We start from the raw sequence: 22,419 nt of genomic DNA, 5'->3' as shown, positions 1-22,419 counted from the left end.
TAGTCTTAAATACAAGGGCTCTTCAATGAAAATTCATGTACAAGCATCTGTGTGCTAAATTCTTTGGGAAGGGCACTAAGGAAGAACTTTTCTCCATTGACAATCAGTGGACCTTCATGCAAACCTATAATAATAATAATATAAAACACTAATATGAACAGAATTTCCAAGATTCTTTGGGAACACAGAGTAGTACTAACTTGTTTGCTTTTTGTAACCAGTGGTTTGATGCTTTTTAAAATTTAAACAGGAAAATAGAAGGAATGTGAATTCTTTTGGTTCACAAGGTGGAGTTGGTGATAGATGATAGGAGGAAGGCAGGATCAGAGTTGGCAAAATGATCTGTTGGATGGAATTGCTGTTTCAGGTAAACCATAGGATCCTTGTTAGGAACAGACTCCTAATTAGCTTTTTTAGTACTAAAAAATGTTTTGTATATATGAAGGATTGGGAGAGGTAAAAGCATCTTAAGTTTCATGAAACCATGGTGGATATCAGTGGGAAAACTGGAAACCAACTGCAAGGAGCTTATCAGTCCAAATTTGTTTTACACCCTTATTCATATACAATGGATGATACAGGCATAGTGTATTTACTTTGTGTTGATAGTTGCTAGGCAGAAAAAATTAATGCTTTTGTCTATTTTTGTTTTTGTATTTAATGTAAATTAATTTTTCTATTTTATATTACAGTCTTGGTCCCTTAGTGAGTAAAGTGAAAGAATACCAAGTAGAGACGATTGTAGATACCCTCTGCACTAACATGCTTTCTGATAAGGAACAACTTCGAGATATTTCAAGTATTGGCCTTAAAACAGTAATTGGAGAACTTCCTCCAGCTTCCAGTGGTAAGCAAGAGCACTTTTTTCTTCCTAGTTCCTTTTTACCTGGAGCTGTTCTTACTTTCATTTGTTTTTTCCTCCTGGCCAGGAAAGGGGAGTAGTGTCTATCAGAGGATTTTTGTAAGGATCTCTTTGAACAAGTAAGAGGAAAAATGTCCAGAGTCTTATTTTTGCTTAAAATCAATTTTCACTTTTAAATGAATATTATTTTGACTGAATTTAAGTATCTTGTAGGAATAGCAAGATTTTTTACTGTTGTATTTACCATGACTACAGAATAGTTAATGCTAACCTGTGCATTAAGGGAAAAGGTAACCAAAACTTTGAGTTATTTCTGATTAGCTCTCTATTTTCAATATTAATTTTGCTTTGCATCAGAATTTATGATGTGTGAAACATAATACTGTTTTAAGACAGTTGTGAAATAGTCCAGTTTACTAGTATCTTTATTAAGGCTGACTCTGTAGCTACTTTGGTAATTTAAAAAATTTAAAATGACAATTAATGAATTTGTTAATTAATTAGGCTTTGGCCTCTGACACAAATATTTAGGTAATGCAAATTTTAGAATTGATCTTGACTACCAAGCTGTTGGCTGAAATCAGCAGGCTGAAGTTGTTGATGGTCTTATCTACAGGTGAAGTAAAATTATTATCTACTTCATAGATGTAGACTGGTAATAGTGTAGTCTAAGTATGTAGTTTTTACTCATTTACTTAACAAATATTTATTAATCTTTTGCTATGCTAGCCATCATGCTAGATTGGTGTGTATTATTTCAGTAAGTCTAAACATCAGCCATATGGGTCCTAATTTTCATAGTTTATCGATGAGGGAACTGAAAAGCAGAGAGATTAGGTTAATGCACCCAAAGTTGTGATTACCTATTTGGGTGAAGATTCAAATCCTCCATTATCTTTTAATCGAAAGATGATGCTTTTTCAGCTGTTTCTTATCAGTGTGACTTTACTCTTATTATTTCTGTAAAATATTTCTTATAATTGTATTAGTTATCTTGATGTTTTCCTCATTTCTTTTCATTGAAACATGTTTGTTTTTAGCTGATTTCTGGTTCTAACGAATTCTATTAACCGTTTAGATTAATTTCTTGTTCTTTTTTTCTCCCACCTGCCAGTAATAAGACAAATCTACTTCAAAATAGAATAACCTTGATTTATGAGTTCTCTGGAACAGCATTTCTAGTTCATCATAATGAAGTTTTGGAGTCTTTGGATTGGAATAGGAAGGATCTTACAGGTTTACAGCTCTCTCTCTTTTTTAAGAGATCATGTTGTCAGAGCTCAGAATATATTTGGTTTTTAATTAACCGAAATTTTAAAAAGTCGAGGTTGCTAGTAAAGAGTATTCACGTAGAAGAAAATTCATTTCTGTTTTCCAGTCTAGAGGTGCAAACACTACAGCTCCTATTGGCTCCATCATCGGCAGTCATGTCAGTATATAGAATACTTGTCCAGTAGAGTCTATTGAATTGGTACTGTTTTGCCTGTGTCATGTACTCCATCTGCAGTTATTAGGTCTTATTTCTGCTTATGTCTAATAAATTACTTGGCTAAAAACAACCCATTTTGAAATACTTTTCTGACATGGATCTCTTAAGTCAGTCTCAATTATAATCATTTAAAGTTGTTGACTATCTAGTAAGCACCATGAATATAAGGTAGAGTCGTTATACTTGCCTTGAAATTATTCTTGGTTTATTATTCATGCAGGCTCTGCATTAGCTGCTAATGTATGTAAAAAGATTACTGGACGTCTTACCAGTGCAATAGCAAAGCAGGAAGATGTTTCTGTTCAGCTAGAAGCCTTGGATATTATGGCTGATATGTTGAGCAGGTAAACTTGCCTATCATTTGTATTATTTGTAATACAAAAACTATGTGCATTTATTAAAAACACCTTTTGATAAATATAATTTGGTCTGAAATTGTCCATGTTTAAATTGTGGCTGTTTATAAATATGTGGGAGGGGAGAAATAAGCTAATTATATTTATCACATAATATTGCATAGCAGGCATTTTTTGTAGTTTTGAAAAGTAATAAAGTTTGTGATTTGAATATGTCAGCATAGTTTTTATGTTTTGTTTTACTCTTAGATCTTGATAACCGGGATTTCTTTATTAAATAAGAGATGTGCTGGTAGGAGTAGCAAATTTTCCAGTTAAAATAATGGCATAAATTTCAGCAACCATGATGATACTGTATGTTTGGGGAGGATGGAGCTTGGCTTTATAATTTGTTCCTTGTTTGCTTTCCTCTGGAAGTCCTCTGTTTGCTTTTCCTTCCTATCTGAAAGATAGGAGGATATAATCAATTCCAAGGGGGAAAATACCTTAAAAGACCTATCAGTTATAGTGTATCCCTAATTCTCAAAATCATTACGTCTTCGTTGTTGTGCCTTCACTTGTGCCCGAGTCACTGCAGCTTGGAAATAGTTAAGCGCCTTCCTGTGGTACATATTTACAGTAGAAGGTGAGCACTACCATCCTGGTACACACAAGAACTTATATTTTGCTATAGGAGAGAAGAACAAAAGTGGAATTAAATACTGAGACTCTTGGTGTGTTTCGGGATTTAAAATAGGAGAAGTTTGTTTTGGAAAAAATGACATTTGAATTTAGTTTTGAAGAATGGGTAGGGCTCAGGTATATACATGCCCAGGTTTAGAATATATCAGCATAAGTCATTTTGGAGTTGGGAAACATTGTATTCTCGTTTTCCAGAATAATAGAATGAATAGAAAAGTAGTAGGAAATCATTTTCATAGGTTGTGGTCATGTTGAAGAAGGTGAGGAATTTATACTGAAGAAGGTGAGGAATTTATACTTAATTTTGTAGGTAGTAAATACTCAGACTTTTTGTTTTATGTGTTACTGGATCAGTTGCAAGGTCCTGGCACACAGATGTTTAACTACTATTGACTGCCTAAACTGCACATGCGAGATGATTTGGAAGAGGGTTGAGCCAGTAGGATCAATGCAACTTAGTACATAGATAGGTTGAGGAAAGACCATAGGAAGAGGGGGTAGTCAAGAGGTTCTGAGATTTGAGATTTTGATTATGAACCCCCAGAAAGCTATCATAGAGAAAAAGCTATTAATAGGGAAAATACTTTACAGATCTTGGAAAAGTGATAAGATTGTTGGTTTTTTGGTGAATTCTCAAGCTTATTGGTTGGATATCTTATAGAAGAGGATATGGTTCTAGATTCTGGAAGTGAATTTTGGGATACAGATTTCAAAACTGCATTTACTTATTAACTCAGCTTTTCAGTTGGGTTGGTAGAGAAAGTATTGTTTTAATCTAATTCTGAATTTGGATTAGCGTCATCTAAATTTTTACTCTTTGAATACATTGAGGTCAGAGGCTGGACATTTCAGTAGTGCTCAGACCTCTTGAATTTATTTATGGTTTTCTTTCTTTTTTATTTTATTTTAAGGCAAGGAGGACTTCTTGTTAATTTCCATCCTTCAATTCTGACCTGTCTGCTCCCCCAGTTGACCAGCCCTAGACTTGCAGTGAGGAAAAGAACCATTATTGCTCTTGGCCATCTGGTTATGAGCTGTGGAAATATAGTTTTTGTAGATCTTATTGAACATCTGTTGTCAGAATTGTCCAAAAATGATTCAATGTCAACAACAAGAACCTATATACAATGTATTGCTGCAATTAGTAGGCAAGCTGGTCATAGAATAGGTAAGAAATGTTTAAATACTTCAAAATTTTCTTCAATTAAAAAACAAAGAATGTTTTTAAGAATAAATATGCTTTTCTTAGGTGAATACCTTGAGAAGATAATTCCTTTGGTGGTAAAATTTTGTAATGTAGATGATGATGAATTAAGGGAGTACTGCATTCAAGCCTTTGAGTCATTTGTGAGAAGGTAAGTTTTGAGGATCTCTCTATATTCAAGTAAAATTTTCCCTTGAGAATAGAGTAATAATTAAGATCTAGAGTAGGTGGGTGAGGAGAAATGGGTTATTTTACTGACAGCCAGGATGAGTTTTGGTTTCAGATGTTTGATTAGAATAAATTCTTATTAAACAGTAACTGATAACCAGGGCAGTATTTGAAGTAGATGTGATCTTATATTTCAAAATATGGTCCTTATATTTGATATGTTTCCTTTTTATTGTTAGGACTTGAAAGAATTTGGAAAAGTATTTATGGTTGTCTTTTGGTTTAATTTAATAATGTAGTCTTAAAGAGCAGCAGGGTAAAAATTACTGGTCCAAAAATATGTAGTGAATTTTATATCTTCCCAACATTTTTTGAAGTTTGTCACATCCATTTTGCTAGGGTAGTGAGTCTCCATTTGGAGACCTTGGTTCTAATAATAAAATCGTCAGTTATATGCTAGAAAACCATACTGGCTGAGGAGCAGATTTTTTTTGCCTTTGGCTAGAATTGACAGTTTGGTATATAGCATAGTGTCTTGAGACTTCACTGGTAGTTACCTGCAGTAATTCCTTGCCCCACTCATGGTTTTTTAAGAAGTAGCTTTTGGGAGCACCTGGGTGGCTCAGTGGGTTAAGCCTCTGCCTTCAGCTCAGGTCATGATCCCAGGGTCCTGGGATCAAGCCCCGCGTTGGGAGCCTGCTTCTTCCCCCATCTCTGCCAGCCTTTCCACCTACTTGTGATCTTTCTCTCTGTGTCAAATAAATAAATAAAATCTAAAAAAAAAAAAAAAAAAAAAAAAAAGCTTATGGTTATACCAAATTTTTAAAATCAGAAATTGTGGGATTTGTTTCTGTTGTTTTAATTGAGAAACATAAATTATTCCTTTATTGTGGGGCATGTCTATGTTCTGTCTCTCAGCATATAGCGGGGAGACCAAGCCTAGAAGTATGTGCACTGGCATTTTCACAAATAGTCCTAGTTGCTGAAGAGCATATTCACTTGGGCTTAGTCTTCTAGTCTTATGTTGAGAAGATAGAGCATATACAGATGTTTCTCTGTACTCCCCACATTAACATTAACCATTATATATATCGGTTATATATATCAGTTACTTATAAGAATCATCCTGACTTCAGAGATGTTAGAATGGGAAAAGTTCATTGTAAAATTAAGTGTAATTTGAAAAGTAAATATTTTAAAATACGTGAAGTCATTGGTATTGAAAGACTGGGAACCACTTTCCTATGCTGTGTTATAAGGAAGAAAAAAATCTGGTAATAGAATGTGTCATAGTGAATCAAGGAGAAGAGTGCAGTTACTCAAGGCAGCTTTTATTTTTTTCTTCAGATGTCCTAAGGAAGTATATCCTCATGTTTCTACCATTATAAATATTTGTCTTAAATATCTTACCTATGATCCAAATTATAATTATGATGATGAAGATGAAGATGAAAATGCCATGGATGCAGATGGTGGTGATGATGACGACCAAGGTAGTTCAAATTAAAAAGAGGGAATTGGTTAAATTTTCATGAAAGACCCAGTGTTATAGATGGAGGTGATCCTTATCTAGTGAAAGGGAAAATTACCTCAGTATTCAACAAGAGCAGATTGATTAAATAAATTATGAGGCATCCATGTACTTAACTGCTGTGCAACATTTTCAGAATCTAGAAGAATATTAAAGCAGTTACTAATACGTTGAGTGAAAAGGTGGGTAATGGAAGTTATGTCCCAGTTTTATTTTTTTAAATACACAGAAAAAAACCTTACCAGTACATTTATAATTGCTAGCCAAGAGAATTTTGTTCTTTATTTGTATTTTCTACAAGGGGTATTTGTGAGGAGGAAAATGAACGTTATTTTAAAACTGTATTGTAGATACACATATTCAGCAGTTATGGTTGGTTTTATATGTACTTTTCTTGGAAACTCCTAAATGTTGTTTGAGGCTCCATTTAACTTTCATGAATCATCTAAACATTTCTGAGGCGCCGAAGATTAATGTCATCATGCTATGATTTGTAGTATTTACTCTGGAAAGGAATAGCACTTTCAAGGACAGACAGGTTGCTCATGTTTAGTTGTTTCTGCTAGGATTAAAAGAATCATAGTGGAGATGATTAAATGGGTAAGTGATGAGGTATGTGAGTTGGTGGATTTCCTGATATTTTTCATACTTTTAAATTTGATTCTTTGAATAAATTTATATTCCTTCAAAGTCAATAATTTATCTTTTAAAAAGAAAATAGAAACAACTATAAAAAAATCCCTCCTAACCTGGTATTACACTCTGGTGGCTACTGCCCAGTTTCTCTTAAAACGGAACTCAAAAGAATGCTCTTCAGTTCCTTTTTGTCCTTCTCTCATGAATCCAGTCTTTAAGTGATGGACAGGATCACCAGTGACCTCAGATGTTTGCCTATTTCTCATATCAGCGCCATTTCATTTAATTTCCAGGATACCACACTCTCCTGATACTAGTCCTATTTTTGTAATGATGTTAGTCCTGTTTTTGTGATTACTCTTTCTCAGTCCCTGTGCTGGTTGCTCTTCATAACCCTGATCACCAAACTTTGGAGTGTTCCAGGACTTGGACTTCTCTGTGATACTCTAATATTCTTGTTAATCTCAACTAGTCTCCTGCGTTTAATACCAGTATACTGAAAACTGAAATTTTTCTTTATTCCAGATCTTTCCTGTGAATTTCAAGTTTGTATATACATCTGCTTAATTGATTTACTGGTTAGGTGTCTAAAATAATCTCTCTACATCCCCCTCCTCCCCCCAATCTGCCTAACTCGTTTATTTAGCCTTTTCTATCTCAGAATGGTACCCTTGTTTTAGTTTCTCATGCCAAAAGCTTTGGGGTTACACGTGATTACTTTCACACCCTCTTCATTAAGTCTCACATCTCAGGGCTTTCCCCTTCCTTATAGTCTTCCTTCTCAACGTTTTTATTTTCTTTCTTAAAACTAAATGCTTTTGACATATTGTAATTATTTTCTACCCAGTAGGATGTAAATTTCATGAAGACAGAGACTTTCAGCCCCTTTATTGACTACTTTATTCTAGTGCTTAGGATAGTGCTTGACACACAGAAGACACTCAGTAAATGTGCTATATTACTGGAGGGATTGTAATAGAGAATATCCTTTGAAACACCATTAGGCAGTATATGTTTCCTGTTTTTGATTGATGGTTTTTCCTGTGCCAAGTACTTTGTTGAATAACTAACCAAGTCCTTCAGCTGTTTTATCTGTTTGCAATGGATTATACCTAATAACTACCTTTCTGCCATACTGTTATTGTAACATAAAAGCAACATAATTTCAGTAATTAGGTATTTAATGTTTTAATAACCCTTTTTTCAACAAAGTATATTTCTGCAAAATAATTCCCATAGTTGGGTTGCCATGGGAAAAACTTCATTTATTAATTTGCTTTTAAATAGTCCATTTTGGGGCGCCTGGGTGGCTCAGTGGGTTAAAGCCTCTGCCTTCGGCTCAGGTCATGATCCCAGTGTCCTGGGATCGAGCCCCACATCGGGCGCTCTGCTCCGTGGGGAGCCTGCTTTGCTTCCTCCTCTCTCTGCCTGCCTCTCTCTGCCTACTTGTGATCTCTCTCTGTCAAATGAATAAATAAAATCTTAAAAAAATAAATAAATAAATAAAATAAATAAATAGTCCATTTTGATACAGTACCTTCTAATTTTTATTCACATATGTATTGGTGAATAAGTCAAATGCCTTGGGTTTAGTTGGTATTTTGTTATGTAATCCTAGGGTTTTCTAAGGCATAGCTGGCTACATTTAGCTGTCACTAAGCTCATTGGAATATAAGCCAATGCAAAGGCAACATCTTTTTCCCCCAGTGAGGAATCAGCATTTCAGGGCTATTATTTGATAATTTTAGACTGTCCTGCGAACTGCTGGTGTTTTTATCATCCTTCTGACTTTGTTACTTACCCAATTGATTCAGCCTTATAGTGTTAGAAGGAAATAATTTTCAGAGATTTCACACGACATGAAAGTTAATGAAGTATACATAAGTGAAATGGAGTTGATAGCATTGAAACATTGTTTTAAGGTTTAACAGGAATTTGGAGAAGATGGTGTTCAGTTTTTACATGGTGCTTTGTTCTTAGCAGAATTTTCTTGTTGCAGAAGTATAGTTTCTTTAAACTACCTTAAAAGAATATGTTGAAACGTTGGAAATACACATATTTTTTCCTAATAGCCCATCATCAAATTTAGTGAAAAGCCTTAGAGCCACAAAGAAAGTGGATGTCAAGATTCCTTTTCTCCCCAGCATGTCCTGGGATTGGTAACCATGCTTTTTTTTTAAACACCTCATCTATAGTCGTCAATCTTATATCCTGGTTTATTTATTAATTCTTTGATTGTTTGATTTTCCTATAGTGTCAGGTGAGTCCTTTGAGCTTCTTTTCATACTGTTTTAAAGGCTGATTTTACAAATATTTATGTTGTAAAGAAGTTTCATATGTTAATCACCATAAAGATTGATAAGCTGCTCATTACACACAATAAATAAGAAGATGATTAACAAGTTTAAAACAGGATTCTTTAAGGTTAATTTATGTGTAAATTTGTATAATCTTGTTAAGTACTTGTTCTTTTAAAGCTTCTCTATTTAAAAAATAAAACTTCTCTGTTGCTGTATGTCAGTGAAAAGTTATAAAACTGAGTAACAGCTCACTTTCTGTATTAAATGATAAACTTTTCTTATAATTAATAGCCTGTTAACATTAAAACTTCTTTTAGGGAGCGATGATGAATATAGTGACGACGATGACATGAGTTGGAAAGTGAGACGTGCAGCTGCCAAGTGTTTGGATGCTGTAGTTAGCACAAGGCATGAAATGCTTCCAGAATTCTACAAGACTGTCTCTCCTGCACTGATATCCAGATTTAAGGAGCGTGAAGAGAATGTAAAGGCAGATGTTTTCCATGCATACCTTTCTCTTTTGAAGCAAACTCGTCCTGTTCAGAGTTGGCTCTGTGACCCTGATGCAATGGAGCAGGGAGAAACACCTTTAACAATGCTTCAGAGTCAGGTCAGTTTAAGTATGGTTGAAAATCATGCTTGTAAATACAAAATTAAATTTTTTTTATATATGGAAATCTGAGTCCCAGAACATCTTCAGAAGAGTGAGCAGACTTCTGGGATATGTTTATGTAGTAGTTTATATACATTAATATTATGGTACTTAATAGTTTATTCTGATTTGAGGTGTTCTTGATTTTACTAGATAATTTTACTGAATCTTAAAATTATTTTAATATTATCTTTGATGTTAACAGAGAAATCTTAGAGTTAAGGAGTCACACTACTTGTGTTCCTACCTCACTTTGCTCCTGATTTAGCTGTGTGATCCTGGACAAGTTAGTCCAGTTTATTAAACCTCATTTTTCTCATTTGTAATGAGTTTATTTACTTAGAATGCACTACCCACGGTAGTGAGAAATGACGTGGCCTATGTAAATGGTCTAGTGCCTAGTACATTGTAAGGACTTAATTTACTAATAACAACTGGTATAGATATTTTTTACTTCAGGACCTCTTTTCTAAGATTCTAAAGATTAGAGCTATATAGTTTCTACTGAGTATTTAGTGCATGCTAGGCATTTTCCTATCTTATATCTAATCCCTACAGCAGCCCTATGGCATACATATTTGTTCATTTTTATAACATACAAAAACAGTTGTGAGACTGAGTATAAATTAACAAAAAATCATGGTGAACCTAAAAGTGAACACTGAAGGTTAATTGCAGAAGGAAATGAGAAAAAGTGTATAGAAGTCAGATAAAAATGTGGGAAATTATGATGATTTAATGAATTAGGTGGTTTTCTTTTATCTCTAGCTCTCAGATCACTGTTCGATTTGGCATGTGTCTGTATATATCCTCTTATCTGTAGGATTAGTAAATAATCTGTTTAGGTTTTACCAACTAAGAAAACATTACAAAGTTTAGAAGCAGATGTTTTTGAATCATAACCTTGCTGCTTGGAGCTACATTCTGAAGTGAGGTCTGTTTCATTGTCAGAGCAAAGACAAAGACCCATTTAATGTTTTTTTTCCATGATTTGTCCTTTTTCTTTTAATGCAGATATCTGTGCTATTTTTGTTCAAAAAGCCATTTATAATTTGTTCCTTAAAGTTTGGTTGAAAATTTATTATTTGTTTGATTTCTAGTTAGCCTTGTGCATTTCATAATCAAGGAAGACTTTTCTTGCTCTGTAGAAAGCTAGTGATAGCTTTTCTTTATTACGAGTATAAAACAAATAGTTCCAAGAGACCATATGTAATAGGTACAACAAAATTTGTATGAAACAGTCTTGTTAAATTCTTCCCTCTCTCCCCATCTCTGATAATTTGTGTTAAGTGTACTGAGGAAATGCCACTAGCTGAAACCAGCTAATGAGTGTGTAATAATTACAGGTTCCCAACATTGTTAAAGCTCTGCACAAACAGATGAAAGAAAAAAGTGTGAAGACCCGACAGTGTTGTTTTAACATGTTAACTGAACTGGTAAATGTATTACCTGGGGCCCTAACACAGCACATTCCTGTACTCGTACCAGGTATGAAAAGAATAAAAGAATAGTAAATCACTTTGGGGACTAATTAGAGATTTCCTTAAGTCTTTGATAAGTTTAAACAGTTGTTTCCTTCAAAAGGTAATTTGGGACAACTTAATTTGCACATAGACCCATTTCAAAGGCATAAAGTTAGAAATTTTCAAGTTAAAAATCTTACCTTACCTCTAATGTTTATCGTAGATTGTGGAATTTCTACTACTTTAGAGATACAGTATGATGAAGTAGAAACTTTACTAATATTTTAGGGATTAGTTTTTAATTTTTCTTAAGACTACATAAAAATTATTTTTTTGTTGGCTTTTTAGGAATCATTTTCTCACTGAATGATAAATCAAGCTCATCAAATTTGAAGATTGATGCTTTGTCGTGTCTCTATGTAATCCTCTGTAACCACTCTCCTCAAGTCTTCCATCCTCATGTTCAGGCTTTGGTCCCTCCAGTTGTGGCTTGTGTCGGAGACCCATTTTACAAGATTACATCTGAAGCACTTCTTGTTACCCAACAACTTGTGAAAGTAATTCGTCCTTTAGATCAGCCTTCCTCGTTTGATGCAACTCCTTATATCAAAGATCTATTTACCTGTACTATTAAGAGGTTAAAAGCAGCTGATATTGATCAGGAGGTCAAAGAAAGGGCTATTTCCTGTATGGGACAAATTATTTGCAACCTTGGAGACAATTTGGGTTCTGATTTACCTAATACACTTCAGATATTCTTGGAGAGACTAAAGAATGAAATTACCCGGTTAACTACAGTGAAGGCGTTGACACTGATTGCTGGGTCACCTTTGAAGATAGATTTGAGGCCTGTCCTGGGAGAAGGGGTTCCTATCCTTGCATCGTTTCTCAGGAAAAACCAGAGAGCTTTGAAACTGGGTACCCTTTCTGCCCTAGATATTCTAATTAAAAACTACAGTGACAGCTTGACAGCTGCCATGATTGATGCAGTTCTAGATGAGCTCCCACCTCTTATCAGTGAAAGTGATATGCATGTTTCACAGATGGCTATCAGTTTCCTTACCACACTGGCAAAAGTGTATCCCTCCTCCCTTTCAAAGATAAGTGGATCCATTCTCAATGAACTTATTGGACTTGTGAGATCACCTTTATTACAGGGGGGAGCTCTTAGCGCCATGCTAGACTTTTTCCAAGCTCTGGTTGTCACTGGAACAAATAATCTAGGATACATGGATTTATTGCGCATGCTGACTGGTCCAGTTTATTCGCAGAGCACCGCTCTTACTCACAAGCAGTCTTACTATTCTATTGCCAAATGTGTAGCTGCCCTTACTCGAGCATGCCCTAAAGAAGGACCAGCCGTAGTAGGTCAATTTATTCAAGATGTCAAGAACTCAAGGTCTACAGATTCCATTCGTCTCTTAGCTCTGCTTTCTCTCGGAGAAGTTGGGCATCATATTGACTTAAGTGGGCAGCTGGAACTAAAATCTGTAATATTAGAAGCCTTCTCATCTCCTAGCGAAGAAGTTAAATCAGCCGCCTCCTATGCTTTAGGCAGCATTAGTGTGGGCAACCTTCCTGAGTATCTGCCGTTTGTCTTACAAGAAATAACCAGTCAGCCCAAAAGGCAGTATCTTCTGCTTCATTCCTTGAAGGAAATTATTAGCTCTGCGTCAGTAGTGGGCCTTAAACCATATGTTGAAAACATCTGGGCCTTACTGCTAAAGCACTGTGAGTGTGCAGAAGAAGGAACCAGAAATGTTGTTGCTGAATGTCTAGGGAAACTCACTCTAATTGATCCAGAAACTCTCCTTCCACGGCTTAAGGGGTATTTGATATCAGGTGGGTACCTAGATTTTCTTAAAATTTTATTGGCAGTTGGTAACCTTGAAAGATGCCTAATGCAGAAGTAAACCCTTTTTGTATTGTGTTACACGTAGAACCTCTTGCCTTATGTTGCAGTGTGGAGCCATATTCAAATGACATTTCGTTGTTTAAAAAGGATAGAGTAATAGGATCATGGTTAAATCTGTTGTAGTTCCTTTTTTATATTTTAATGTTACTCTTTTATCTTGAAATGTGGAAAAGACAGATGTTTCTTGAATTAATATGTACAAAGGAGCCTTGGTAGTACTAATTTTAATACTAAAATTAGTGAACATAGTTCAAATGAAGGATCCTAGAAGACTTGGTTTCGGATTTACTAGTGTCAGTTCCTTTAGACCCAAGTAGTGGGTAAGAAAAGCGAGTGCTTTCTTTAGAAACTGCTTTTTTAAGAAAACATTTGAAGATCTTATAAGCTATTTATGGGTTTAAACACTTCCCTTTTGTGAGGGCTAGAATCTCCACTGTTGCTCTCCTAGGTCTTTTCCTTCCCAGAAGACATTATTTCTTTTGAAATCTAATGGGATTATATTTTATGGGTAAATTTTACCTCCCCTGAGAGCAGTGAGTACCTCCCCTCTTTTTTTTTTTTTAAATTAAGATTTTATTTATTTATTTGACAGAAGGATCATAAGTGGAGAGGCAGGCAGAGGGGTAGGGGGAGGCAGGCTCCCTGCTGAGCAGAGAGCCCAATGTGGGCTGGATCCCAGGACCCTGAGATCATGATCTGAGCTGAAGGCAGAGGCCTAACCCACTGAGCCACCAAGGTGCCCCACTACCTCCCCTCTTGACCAGAGAGAATTTTAAGAAATTGAGGACACTGATGTCAGTTGAAGTGGTTTGAAAATGCTGAAGCTGCCCATGGGTTTTAGTGAATTTACATACCAGTAGACTTAAAATTTCTTTTTAATTAGGCTCATCATATGCCCGAAGCTCAGTGGTTACAGCTGTGAAGTTTACTATTTCTGATCATCCACAACCTATTGACCCCCTGTTAAAGAATTGCATAGGTAAGTGGAAACAAAGATAAACATACTGAATAATTTCAGTAACTAAATATTACCAGGGAACTAAAATAAAATGCGTGTAAGGGTCTCATAATTGATAATGTGTGATCTTACATACTTATATTCTATCAGCCTTTAGTTTGAAATTATCAGATAATTTTGCAAATAAATACACTGGGATGTCTTCAGAGTGAACTACATTTTTGGTCTATCTGACCAGATATAAATTAATCTTGATTTGACCTGTTAGAGCCCCAATTTTCTGTTCTTACCTATAAGCCCTCCAGTTCCCAAGGAGATCTGTGGAGACAGTGTAAGAATAAAAAACAGTAGAATTAAGAGAGAGCCAGGAGAGACTAGGGCTGTCTCTATATCTACAAAGACAAGAATTAGCTTTTAGGGTTATTTTTAATGATTTTATAACTTCATTGTGTTGTTTTCATAATCCGTTTTCCTAGAGTGGGTAATACTAAAAACCTTCAGAGCTTAGTTTGGTGTATGCCTGAAGACAGAGCAACGGAGATACCAGCAAAGTGGATAGGCAGATATGGCAAAGAAGCTTTGTAGTTTTGGGCCATTCTGCAGTAGGCCAGAAAGGGGGAAAAAAAAAAATTAAAGAATTACAGAAATGGATTATTAGTTCAGAATAAGAGGCACATAGGAATAAATGGATGCTATTGTTGGGGCCTAGAAATAAAGAAGGTCTGAATTGGAAGAATTTTGCCTTCTGTTCTCCTCACCTGTTTTTGGTTTGACTTATTTGAGAATAAGGCAGCATGAGTAGGAGGGGCAGAAGGAGAATGAATCCCAAGCAGACTCTCCCCTGAGTGTATAGCCCAACAGAGGGCTTGACCCCACAACCCTGAGATCACAACCCAAGCCAAAACTAAGCATCAGCGTCTCAACTAACTCTGCCACCCAGGCGCCCCACTTTGATGTATTTGACATTTTTTGTGTTGTACAAGATAGGACAAAGGTGAAGAGTCCTGTGCCACATCTCTAGAGACATATATCTAGGTTGACAGGTCAACCTTTTGTGTCATTGATACAGTTATTTGATCAAATGATGGTCATTCTCATTGAATTTTGATCTTGTTTTGTATTATTTGTGACTACATGAACATCAGAATCACCTAGGAGGCTTTTTAAACATTGTAATAACTAAACCAAAGAGTTGGGGATAGGTAAATGCATATCACCATTTGTCCGTAATAATAGCAATATTATAGATGCTTTTCTGAAAGCAAATACTTTATTCTAATTTACTATCTTAGTAATTGTAAGCAAACGGGGGTAAAAAGGTTTAGTCTGGTATATTTAAATTCTTTTTTTTTTTAATTATTTATTTATTTGACAGAGATTACAAGTAGGCTGAGAGGCAGGCAGAGAGAGAGGAAAGGAAGCAGGCTCCCTGCTGAGCAGAGAGCCCGATGTGGGGCTCAATCCCAGGACCCTGGGATCATGACCTGAGCCGAAGGCAGAGGCTTTAACCCACTGAGCCACCCAGGTGCCCCTAAATTCTTTTTGATTACAAGGTATCTCCTGAACTCTTCTTGTAATCAGAAGTTTCTTGGGTGGTCAGCCTTGAATTTACTAGTATATGGTGTCTAAAGTATTACTTCCTTCCCATTCATTCAAATTGCTGTTGTGATATATTCAAGTCTTGGCACCTCTTTTCTTCCTGTGTATTCCAAAGGATTGCTGACTGTAGGGTTGAGATTCTATAATGATGAACAGTAACTCCATGTGAATACTAGGGATGTCCCAAACACTATTTGGCAGTATACATGCAATTTAGTCTACTCATGTAGCCTAATAGGTTTATAATTCTCATTTTGTAAACTGAGAAACTGAGGCTCTTGCCTAAAATAACTTGCCAAAAGTCATAGTTGGCAAGTGAAGCAGTTTGGATTACCATCTGTGTGACTCCAAACATCTTTGCACTATAATTTGTTCCCATTTGCAAGACCAACCAGACTTATTTCTGCTTTTTTTTTTGTCCTATGTTTGGTTTCAGTTTTCTCCTTTAGTATTTTTAACCCTCTTACCAATTCATATATTCTTCATTAATGATAGAAATAAAGAAATTTTGAAGGCACATTTCTCTTTATCATCTGATAAATTGTATATTTGTTAATTGTATTCAGTTTATCAAGCAATGGATCTAGTCCTAATCCTGTTTATCTTCTTTTGAACTCAATGTTTTTAATTCAATTTTTGTTGCTTTCATTGAAAATACTAATTTTCAACTCTGAGTAGAATCATTTATTTTTGTAGCTGCTGGCTCCATCACTTCTCTGTGTAGCCTACCTTTTTTCATATATCTGTAGAAGTAATTAGGGAACTTTTTGGGCTCTCTCATGCCATATCCTCTTCATTATAGAATGCTGCTATGAGTCGATTATCATATCTGAATGTAATTGTGTTTAATTGGTAGCTTGCCTGTTGCCAAAAGCAGCTCTGTGGTTCACTTAATCTAATCTGTCTTCATGTTCTTATTCTGTTGTCACGTTCTTCTGTAACCTGCATTGAAGAAATGACAATAATATAAACAATAAATTTATCCATTTAGAAAAAACATACCTATTTTGTTTTAAGGCTATAGTGACTGTATATTGCTTCTTAATGATTTTCAGGTGATTTCCTAAAAACGTTGGAAGACCCAGATTTGAATGTAAGAAGAGTAGCCTTGGTCACATTCAACTCAGCAGCACATAATAAACCATCATTAATAAGGGATCTTCTAGATACTGTTCTGCCACATCTTTATAATGAAACAAAAGTTAGAAAGGAGCTTATAAGAGAGGTAAGTTAGTTACATTACTGTTTATCTAAGCTTGTCTTTTACTTTTAAGTATATCCACACATTCTTTTTTGTTTCAACAGGTAGAAATGGGTCCATTTAAGCATACAGTTGATGACGGACTGGATATTAGAAAGGCAGCCTTTGAGTGTATGTACACACTTTTAGACAGTTGTCTTGATAGACTAGATATCTTTGAATTTCTAAATCATGTTGAAGATGGTTTGAAGGACCATTATGATATTAAGGTAAGATGTTTGTGGCTATTTACGAATTGTTTTAGAAGAAGACTTCTATAGTGCCTTTCTGTAGTGGAGAAGAAGGCTGTATGACTTTCACCCTTGTAATTTACTTGTTTATTTAAAAAAAATAGGTTTGCTTGTCATGAATTTAGTAAGTTTGTTGTAAACTATAGTATGCAAAAGTAATAGTGATGCAGTATAACACCAGTTGCCGTACAGGTAAAATCCAGAAACCTCATTGGAGGAGCAAGTCAAGCCTAAGAACTATTCTGTGCCAGCTTGCTTTAGCACATAGTTTCTAGAGCTTTCCCTTACTCAAGAGTCCAGACAACTTTTGCTCTTTAGAGTATAATGTGTGATATTTTTGTCCTGTCTTAATATTGGATAGTAGTCTTCCATCATGGTCTTAGCTAATTCTTTGGACTGTCCTTAGCGGTGTTCTACATGAAGCATTTTATTTACTGTAATGAAGGATTTTTATTTTCCAATAGGATACTGTAGGTTTAGTATCAAGAGTTTCGTTAAAGGATAACACAACAGGACGGTTTGCATATACGGAGAGCAGTCTGTAGAAGCAACTAGAGAGAAATCACTGCTGCTTAGGTTTAGAGCATAAACTTTACTTATAACTGTTTTATTTGCTCATGTTAGTTTTAAATATGAACTATAAAAGGGTGATTTTAAAAATAAGTGCATTGTGTCTGTTCTGCTCTTTGGGGCCTGCCTTTAGTCAAGCAGGGCAAAGGGGGCAGCTGAACAGTAATAGCATACTATCAGAATCCCAACTGCTGTGTTTCCATATGTGCTAGTAACCGGATCCTCTAAGAATTCAATGAACAAATCTCCAAAAGAAGAAATAGAATCCTCCTGTTTCATTCTACAGCTTCTAGCTAAAGAGAAAAAAGACGATGGGTTACTGGATTGATCTGAATAACCAGTCTTTTTTGATATCTGCTAAGACACGAGAAACTTACTTTGAAGCTTTTCTCCTAGTTCAGTTATTTTCTTGTTCAATGATTTTCCATTCTGGTACACACGAGCTTTTTAAAAAATAACATATAAATGGCCATATCCTGACAGGGAAAAATCTCTGGGAAAGGGACTGAGGACTTGGGCATATTTCTAAAGCTCTGCGGTGCTGATGTGCAGCCAAGCTTGAGAAGCACTGTTAGTTCTGTACTCTAGGACCGCATTATAGGTTAGATCTGGCTAATGCTTTTAACTAATTTAATACTCCTCAGATAAGGTTTGAAACTTTAGTCATTCCCCTTAAAAACTTTGTCAAAATTTGGAATATTGTCTTTAGAAAACAGTGCAAAGTCTAAACTTTTTGTTTTAATTTCTAATAGATGCTAACATTTTTAATGTTGGTGAGACTCTCCACTCTTTGTCCAAGTGCAGTACTGCAGAGGTTGGACCGACTTGTTGAGCCATTACGTGCCACATGTACAACTAAGGTAATCATTGATTGACATCACCTGAGGCCGGACTGGGCATATTCAAAATTCCTAGTTGATTCTGTACTCTGGTTTTCCAAATTTAACCATGCTCACCCCCTATGTAGCAGTTGGTTTTAAAAGTTAACCTATTGGATGTTTGAGAAAAGTTAGCACTGTTAAATGCTGTTTCTAAAAGCTTTTATGTAATGTTATAACAATATGATACATAAGTTGGAATACTGATACAGGATAAAGAGTGATAGGACCATGAAAGAGGAAATGGTGAATTCTGGTGGAGGTGGGTAGGGGTGGGAGTCATAGAAAGCTTCCTATGAGAATGATGATATTTAAAGTGGACCTTGAAAATGAAAGTCAGAATTTTTAGATTCAGAAGGTAAAACAGGACTTTTCATACAAAAATAATTGTATATATTAAGACACAAGATTGGTCAATACATGATGAAGAATAATGAATAAACAGGGTAGCCAGAGAAGTTTTCTTGGAGGCCAGAGTAGGACTTGATAAGCAGGTAAGGCTCTGCGTCCCCCTCTTTGTTTCAACCCAGTGGCTCTGGATTTTTTTAAGGGGCTTGCTTATAAAATGTTCCCTCAAAGGAAGAACAGCTACTGCTAAAACGTTTAAAAAAATAACTGTGTTTAGAGTAGAAGAATGTACCTTTTGGACCTATAAAACAATGGTTTTGCTTTATTTACCAGAAATTTCTACGTGCTTAAATTTTGTTCGAGTTGTCTTTATAACACACAGTATAAATTTACTCAATGTTACAGGTGAAGGCAAACTCAGTAAAGCAGGAGTTTGAAAAGCAAGATGAACTAAAGCGATCTGCCATGAGAGCAGTAGCAGCACTGCTAACCATTCCAGAAGCAGAGAAGAGTCCACTGATGAGTGAATTCCAGTCACAGATCAGTTCTAACCCTGAGCTGGCGGCCATCTTTGAAAGTATCCAAAAAGATTCATCATCTACTAACTTGGAATCAATGGACACTAGTTAGATGTTTGTTCAACATGGGGACCATTATATTGACCATATGATGCACTGAATTGACAGGTTAATCATAAGACATGGAAAGAAGTATTTAAGGCTTCAAAATGTTCCATTTTTTTTTTTTTCCCCCTTCATGGAGACAGTTTGGCTCTCTTCCATTGTTGTTTTTGTAGCATTTCTTTCAGAGACATGTATTTCCATAATCTCCAGAGGTTGTAAAACCACTAATGTCTTAGTGGTTAGGGCAACATTTAAAAAATGGGAACTAAAAGTTAGGATTTATGGAGATAGGGTCCAGGATCTATTTGCCCTGTAATGTTTAGGATTAAAATGTTAAAATTTTGTGACCATGAATTTCTTTCTTTTATAAATTTTCTTTTAAAAATCAAAAATTCTACAAGATGAAAACCATGTTTTTCTTGTATAACTTTTTGTTTCAGCAACATAAATTGATTTTTAGCTGGCAGACAAGAATATCTGTGTAAGATTTGTTACATTTCAAAGGGTTTGGCAGTTTAAAAAAGAAAATAAGGTTTATCATTTTTTAAGTATGGGGATTAATGATATCCCTCTTGCGCACACTAATTTTGCATGAACAAGTTTACAAATATGTATTGTCTGTAAAGCAGCATGTGCAGATTATTCATAATATCAAAAGTTAAAATAAGTATTATTGTATTAGTGCAATTTTCAGATATTTATTTTTGCACAGAAAACATATCTGGAGAGAGAGAGAGAGAGAGGGGAGTAAATTTTTGAAACTTTGGTTTTCTTAATGCCAGTGTGAATTTGCAGATGTTTTCAGCAAATCAAGTCACAATAACAATTTGCCACTTTTTCTATTATAAATTTTCTTACACATTTAAAATTTGAATATTTAAGTACTCAGTTTTTCTCAGTTACCCATTTGTGTGTGTGTGTTTCCACTTAGAAATTTTTAAAACCAGACGTTTTCTTTCATTCCCTTTGGATCCCTGCATTCCTTATCAAAGAATACAAATACTGTGTATGCTTTTGAATTTTATTTTTAGGAAAATTCTGAAGCTGACTATCACAGGTTTGTTAGCTAATACAGTATTTCTTTTAGTTGAGTTAGATCCCCCCCCTTCTTGTAGAGCTAATTTACATATTGTATTTGGTAAGTGTTGACTACTTTTCCTGATTAAGGGGTCTGTGCTGGGGGGAAAAAAAGCTTTGCAGTACCTTATATTATTGTAGTTAAAATTTTATTTAACGTATCCTTCAGTGAGCTCATTTCACACTGTAGCCTCTTCTTCAAATTTGTGGTGCTCCTGTAACAGTAAGAACTAATTTCTGAAATAAAAGACATCTCCTAATGCTGTGCAAACATAGTTTACATGTATTGAAGGAGGCAGTTGTTAAATTGACCAATTTAAGCAATCAGATATTTGAAAACTGCACCCTTTATTTTTGAAACTGTGAATTAGAAATACTTCTCCTGCTGTGTAACTTCCTGCTTTGACATCCAAATATGCAGTGATTTTAATTGATAACATACTGTGGTTATTAGATTAACAGCTTGATTTCAAATGTTCAGATGATAATGCATAAGACATCATTACCAGTAAGGATTTTAGTACATTAACATAGAACGTTACATGAAGTTGGTGCCATTTCAAAAATGTGGCAGGTGATACTCTTATACCATAATTTGCATAAAACTGTAATAGAAATTTATTTTGAGATGTCAGTATATTATGTACTATGCATTACCGTGGTATAGATGTTGTGGATATATTTAAGTATTTGGTTACATGGTTTCACAATAAATTACAATACTGCAGGCTCTAGGACCATATAGGAGACTGACATGCATATGTTGTGTGAATGTCTTAGTTAATTGTCTAAAGTTAAATCCAGATACTTTTCATGTATTGGATTTTTTTTTCTTTTTTAACTTCCAAGATGGTGTGGTTTTTAAGTCTTGGAAGCTGGCAAATTTTTCTAACATAGCTGAAAATATCTTTTAATACTAGTAGTAGATAACGGTTTTAGTGGTATTTGAGAGAGATACATATATTTACATATATATATTTGACAAAATTAGAATTTGACAAAATTAAGAAAACTCATTTTAAATGCTGAGTCCTGCTGATTAACACTGTACTTGTAGTGGTCATGTTAATACTAGAATGGAGGTTGCAAGGTACGGGAGTCTAGTCATAGTCTGCCACTCACACTACTCTTACCTGTCATACACGACCTGTCATACACGTATTATTAGGACCTTCTGATTAGGTTTCCATATGCAGGTCTCTCAGGAGAGCTACAGGTTACTAGAAAAACAGCTGTTTGCTGATTTTTCTTGAGGACACATCAACCATTTAGTTTTTTTTTTTTTTTTTTGCTTTACGGTTAGTATGGGGTGTTGCACTTTGAGGTTATTTTATGAAACTAAAGTGGAAAGGAAATTTAGTATGACAAGGCCTAACCTAAAAATTTGCATATAAAATCAATAGCACTGAATGATAATTTTTAAGAAGGTGGTCAGGTCTTCACATTAGTGATGGCTGAAGCTTCCTAACCACTGGGAATTAGGATGTTTAAAAGGAGTATGATGACTTCATGAAATGTTTGAATATTTACCAAAAAAATTTATGTATCCATAATTAACCAAATCAGTTTTTTTTCCCTAACACTTTTGTTGGGTAAATGGTAAATAATAGGGGCATAT

The 22,419-nt window shown here is 35.0% G+C and overlaps 1 protein-coding gene across 1 annotated transcript in view; it reads left to right on the top strand.

The window, feature by feature from the left end:
* CAND1 (cullin associated and neddylation dissociated 1) overlaps positions 1-21,543 on the top strand; it is a 43,282-nt gene extending 21,739 nt beyond the window's left edge. Inside the window, exons 3-15 of the mRNA XM_032854878.1 lie at positions 693-847; positions 2,572-2,695; positions 4,300-4,556; positions 4,638-4,743; positions 6,108-6,253; positions 9,545-9,837; positions 11,226-11,367; positions 11,691-13,184; positions 14,141-14,236; positions 16,870-17,039; positions 17,120-17,284; positions 18,628-18,735; positions 19,507-21,543. Coding sequence (XP_032710769.1) covers positions 693-847; positions 2,572-2,695; positions 4,300-4,556; positions 4,638-4,743; positions 6,108-6,253; positions 9,545-9,837; positions 11,226-11,367; positions 11,691-13,184; positions 14,141-14,236; positions 16,870-17,039; positions 17,120-17,284; positions 18,628-18,735; positions 19,507-19,731 — 3,481 coding nt within the window. The 3' untranslated portion in view covers positions 19,732-21,543. The remainder of the gene's footprint in view (positions 1-692; positions 848-2,571; positions 2,696-4,299; positions 4,557-4,637; positions 4,744-6,107; positions 6,254-9,544; positions 9,838-11,225; positions 11,368-11,690; positions 13,185-14,140; positions 14,237-16,869; positions 17,040-17,119; positions 17,285-18,627; positions 18,736-19,506) is intronic.
* Positions 21,544-22,419: the final 876 nt, after the last annotated feature.

This window comes from Lontra canadensis, unplaced genomic scaffold, assembly GCF_010015895.1.
Source record: "Lontra canadensis isolate GAN:19392208 unplaced genomic scaffold, GSC_riverotter_1.0 scaffold9, whole genome shotgun sequence".
In the NCBI taxonomy this organism is placed as follows: Eukaryota; Metazoa; Chordata; class Mammalia; order Carnivora; family Mustelidae; genus Lontra; species Lontra canadensis.
This window is presented reverse-complemented; position numbering and strand designations above follow the sequence as displayed.